General features: G+C 36.5%; 1 protein-coding gene across 1 annotated transcript in view; it reads right to left on the bottom strand.

Moving 5' to 3' along the window:
• Positions 1-2230: 2230 nt before the first annotated feature.
• Positions 2231-6000, bottom strand: part of LOC132553152 (transmembrane protein 272-like) — a 51971-nt gene continuing 48201 nt past the window's right edge. The window contains exons 3-4 of the mRNA XM_060217374.1: positions 3686-3745; positions 2231-2679 (exon numbers count right to left, since the gene is read on the bottom strand). Of these exons, the coding sequence (XP_060073357.1) occupies positions 2231-2679; positions 3686-3745 (509 nt within the window). The remainder of the gene's footprint in view (positions 2680-3685; positions 3746-6000) is intronic.

Raw genomic sequence — 6000 nt, 5'->3', positions numbered from 1 at the left:
GATTCAGTGGATTGTCTTTCGAAAATGTACTTATTGATTTTTGGAGAAAAAAAAACCTCATCAATATCAAAATTGAATTTAGGACAAATTTTACCTCTATTGGAAACATAAACACATCACAAGTGATAATATCTTAGAAGTAAATACTACATTGTGCATATATATAATAGACATATATAATTGTGCATAACACCACATCACCGTCCATATTTGTGAAGACATAATATCATTCCTATTGCAAATCAGAATTAAAACTTAATAAAAAAAAATGTATTACGAAGATATTGTAATGAAGCTGGTTCCTGTCTTCAAATTAACTACCCTTCAATGCAGCACGCTTTGAATGTAGACGATGAAGTTTTCTTCGTGAATACGTGATTGTATTTACTTGCATATTTAAGTCATGCTTTTCGCTTTAAAGATGATAATATTTTGTTTTTCGTCTGTCAAAATAAGGATCATGATTTCGGGAATTCGCTGTTTTTCATCACATCCGCGGGTATAACGTTTTGTACTATATTTCAAAAGTAAATATTAACTATCAAATTTTCACAAAGGCATATAAGATGTTCACAGCTTCACGCATGAATACAAAATCAATTACATCTGAAGTCAATAAAACAAAGAAAAACACAACCAAGCACAGCAAATCTGAAAAAAAATATATAAAGTCCAATTTTTACATTCGTAAACAAAACAAAATTTGACCAAGGAAAAAAATGATTGCATACCATTTCAAACTAATACAAAAATCTAATTTCAGTGAAGTATCTCTCTGTTCACCTTAAGAATATATAATTTCATGTTTTGCTATAATAAGAAATTATTTTTGGAGAATACTGAATCTACAAACATGTACCATTCACAATTACCTACAATTTCATGAGATTATGTATTTTTCGTTACTAACAAGAAAAATCATGTTTATCCCTTGGTGTAGTTTAAATAACACAAGTGTGTGTGATGCTGCATGTTACTGACATCGAAAACTCTCGTTCTGTACAACAAATGTCATGTTCTCAAAATAAAAACCGGTGTAGAGACAAGGAACTACAAGGCACAATAATGAGCTTAATACAAGAGCTGACACATCGTGATGGTGACATGATCAATAAGTCACAACATCTGAAGTGGCAGTAATATACATCAGAAAGATAAACAATGGACAAACAATGGACACACAAAAAAGTGGCAAAAATATACATTTACAATATCTAGCGAAAATGGACAAACGATTCTATCTTAACACGAAAACAAATATCTAAAATAATTAAAACTCCCCGTTTAGAAATTGAATTTAAGCGTTTTTTTTTCGAAATTACCGTACATCGTCAATAGATTATTATATAAAAAATTATTTAGCCAATATCTTTAGGAAACAGTGTAGAAACATCAATTTAGCAGCAATCTTGTTATATAATTAGATGATTCGGAATACATTACAGGTATCATTTCCTATGTCGAAATCACCTGATCAAAACAATTAGTCCACCTTAAATGCTTATTATACTGAAAAATGCAAGTGTAATACAATGCGTTATACTTGGAAATGATGGACATATATTATCCTTTAAACTCCATATATACTTATCATAATGTTTACATCGTTTTGGCACCTGAACATGATCGCGTCACATCGTTCCAGATAGAATTACAACGATATTATTACAATTTGTTGAATGTGATATAAATGACACGCCTTTATCAGATGAAAGGAAAGTTCAGGAATGTATTGAAAACTCAGATCAACGACTATAAAAAAACGTAAACAATTATCTACCTTAAAGGGAAAAGAATATTAAGAATATATATATACACAAATGTTCACATACGAAATGTTAAATTGTTTTATTTGTCACAACTTCAAAATCTAATACTCAATTTTCAAATTGGTTACATGAAACCCAGAAAATGTTGATCAAAGAGTTTTCATCGTAAGTACTTTCACATGAAAATTAAGTCTTTTCAAACACTAAAATAAAATTACACTGAATCTGTGCCAAGGCAACGGTTCGCACAACCATATTGGAGTTATTCCCCCTTCTGTCTAATAACTACACGATCTCGAGAGAAGATGTCATTTTGTGAATACTCCCAGTAAACAAATGAGAGTCAAACACTCAGGTCTTTCATTGATTCTCCTGGTGGAAGTCTGTCACGGATCATGTCATTTCTTTTCTGACCTTCCTTTAACCATTTTGATTTTCCTCGGTTCGATGTCCTTACTAATTCAAGATTTGTCTAGCTGTCGCCTTGGGCACCAACACCAGTAATACGCCAGGCACGCGACAATGAAGAACACATAACAGCCAATCAGGGAATAGCATATGAGTATCTGATAGAAGGTGTACGTATATAACATCTCGTGGCACCAATTTCTGGGTTCGTGAAGCGGCTGGTCATAATTTGGCGTCCATATCTGATAAAACCAGACGTTCCCAATAATGAACCACGTAAGAAGAAACATATTTAGGATAAAACCGGTGAATTTAGTGGACCGTAACATAACAGCATCATCATCCATGTCATCCTCGGGCTCCACACCGAATCTCTCGTAGTTTTTCTTACGGTTTTTATTCCAGATCATCATGAGAATCTTAACAATACCAAAACAGCCTCCAACCAGCAGGTAAATGGGAAGTTTCGGCTCCTTCGGGCAGTCCTTTCTGTAGGCACTTCCTACAAGAAAAGGAGGTTTCATCATTATGTATTAGTTTATACTGTCTTTTGAATCATTGTTGTAATGAAGAGTAAGCCAATCCCAAAAGTGCACAATTTCACTGAGTCATTAAAGTAACAATCGTCCATCATTATATCCACATATTCATATGCGGAGTTTCGACAGGTTATGACGAAGTCTTTCACGCTCAATAAAGATGGCTTTCGAAACATTGTAGTCTAAAACTCGTTATCAGTTTGCATATCACTTGCCTCATTGACATGGATTTTGAAATCCACAAAAGTCTTGATGTTATCCCGGAAAAAAGACTATTTGAAATAATACGGCCATTGTTTTACGTGGTTTACTTTGATCAGTTTACTTACTGACTCGTGTGGAGGATAAGCTTATTGACTGACCCGTGTTACGGATAAGCTTAAATACTGACCTGTGTGGAGGATAAGTTTAAATACTGACCCTTGTGGAGTATAAGCTTACTTACTGACCCGTGTGCGGGATAAGTTTACTTATTGACCAGTGTGGAGGATAAGCTTACTTACTGACCCGTGTGGAGGATAAGCTTATTGACTGACCCGTGTTACGGATAAGCTTAAATACTGACCTGTGTGGAGGATAAGTTTAAATACTGACCCTTGTGGAGTATAAGCTTACTTACTGACCCGTGTGCGGGATAAGTTTACTTATTGACCAGTGTGGAGGATAAGCTTACTTATTGACCCATGTGGAGGATAAGCTTATTGACTGACCCATGTGGAGTGTAAGCTTACTTATTGACCCGTGTGGAGGATCAGCTTACTTATTGACCCGTGTGGAGGATCAGCTTACTTATTGACCCGTGTAGTGGATCAGCTTAATTACTGACCCGTGTAGAGGATCAGCTTACTTACTGACCCGTGTGGAGGATAAGCTTACTTATTGACCCGTGTGTAGGATCAGCTTACTTACTGACCCGTGTAGAGGTTTGCTTACCGACCCGTGTGTACTTACTGACCCGTGTGTACTTACCGACCCCTATCATGGTCACTGTGAAGACCAGCAGCAGCACCAGGATCACTGTGGCTACAACTAGAAAGAGTTGTCAAGATAACATCAAACTATAAATACAATAAGTTACATTGGTGTTCATGAAAAGAGAATTTTCACATCTTCAACGAAACTGGAAACGTTCCGCAAGGAAACCATCATACATACAGTGGGCATCAAACGCATCGAATGAGATAGCACAAGGAAATGGAACACATTTCTATGAGGCTCTCATGATTACGAAATGATTTTAAATCTACCATGGATCTGGTGCAAAATATATATATATATATATATAAAAAGAAAAAATATCAAGAAGGAAACACATGGAAAAGTACAAGGACAGTAAGACGAGTTGTTGCTAAAGAGTAAGCGTCTTCTGCTTCATCGACGAAACCTGTTATGTAGATCTTGGTCATTTCAAGTAATATCACGATTTCAAATGAAAACCCAGCAGCTTCGAAACACAGTATTTGGAAGTAATATTTGCTAGCTAAAATGTCACACAGCCCAGTCAGCACAGACACAAGACTATACCACTACCTCACCTATCGACTATATCAATGTTCCCATGATTCTATCTGGTACTTCCCCAACCTTCCTAAGGCACATAGAATGTGCATGTTCGAAACATGTTCCTCGACTTGTCTGGGAAATACTGAGGGCATACACTGGCCTACATCGGCTGTTTTCGAACTCGTCTTAGGAACATCACGTGAAGGAGGATTGATGAACTATCACCACTGATGGACTCCATTAGTAGACTGTAGTAAACACAGAAATACAGAGTATTCTGCTATTGATTCAAAACACAATGTAACGGTTTTTATTTCAGGTTATTAGGAATATACCCTATCAACATGGTACATGTAAATAGTTTCTCTCTGTTTAAAGAAATCCCATGCATGTTTAATGCAAACAGAAGAAAGTCTTAATTACTCGTTCGAAAGACTTTTCCATACTCTCAACATTACAGTGAACACAGATATTTCAGAAAAAATTGTTTATTGCTGGTGTATATATGCTGATATATTCATTGGAGTATTGATTATGTTAATTTTTGTTAATTCTATATTCTTACACTTAATGGGTGTTTCATAATTCGTTCATTTTTTTAATTGATTGCATTGGAGGTATAATCGTTGAGCGTGACCATTGGTTGAATGAATACCTAAGAGTCCAGAATTGCAAGTACATTTAAGCAGGCTGACAACAGTACAACTAACCGGTAGACGCGGTCAGTCACGGATAATGTGACTGTTGACAACACTATGAACATGTATACGGTAATTAAGCCCTATAACACAACCTTCTCTATCGATATTATGGAAGTTCTATCTGGCACTGTCACATTTTAGAGTACCTGACAAAATACCCGGAATGTGCATGCTTAGCACTAGACCTTAGTATATGTACTGTAAATTGCCCAGGTGAGTTTGGCGTGATGTTTGTACAGCTGGCAATGGGGAACGGAGACAACAGTCTATTAAGACTGAAGACCGTCAAAACACGATCAGTGTGATGTTTGTATGGCTCGCTATAGTGTTTACAGTTGGTAAACTCCTCAGGAGCGGTCAATGCGACGCTTGTATGCCTTGTTTCGTTGTGCACAAGAAGTACATTTGTACGCGGTCGCTGAAATGATTGTTTGTTTGTAGTGTACAAATATGATTCAGTACACGCAGACGCGATCATTGCGACGCTTGTATGGCTCGCTTTTGTGTTTACAGATGGTAAACTCCTCAGGAGCGGTCAATGCGACGCTTGTGTGCATCGTTTCGTTGTGCACAGCATGTACATTTGTACGCAGTCGCTGAGGTGCTTGTTTGACTGTTTGTAGTGTACAAATATGATTCAGTACACTCAGACGCGATCAGTGTGATGCTTGTATGACTGGCTTTATCATAAAGAGAATATAGACTGTTCAGACGGGGTCAATATGACGCTTGTATTATCATGACTGCCTATCGTGTTAACAGAAGGTACTGTTGTAAAGCGGTCGATGTGACATTCGGTGATTGATGCTGACAGGAATGTCTGATGACGCCTGATAACAAGGTAAATATTTTATATGACAACAGATGCTAGCTATTGATTCGTGTCATATTTCCCAAAACAGTAAAAAGTAAGCAGAGATGTATATATGACTCCACAATAAACATTGTGTAACAATACAACGGGTTTGATCTAAATTTATGAATTTAAACAGCATTGCACACAGTATACCGTCGAAAATTCAACTAAGATCGATCTATTGAAACCATCAGACCTTAATCACAAATGTCCCTTTATGTATT

This window comes from Ylistrum balloti, unplaced genomic scaffold, assembly GCF_031769215.1.
Source record: "Ylistrum balloti isolate Yb309-2 unplaced genomic scaffold, AGI_CSIRO_Ybal_v1 Utg370298, whole genome shotgun sequence".
NCBI classification, from domain to species: Eukaryota; Metazoa; Mollusca; class Bivalvia; order Pectinida; family Pectinidae; genus Ylistrum; species Ylistrum balloti.
Note: the sequence above shows the minus strand (reverse complement) of the source record. Positions and strands in the feature narration are given on the sequence as shown.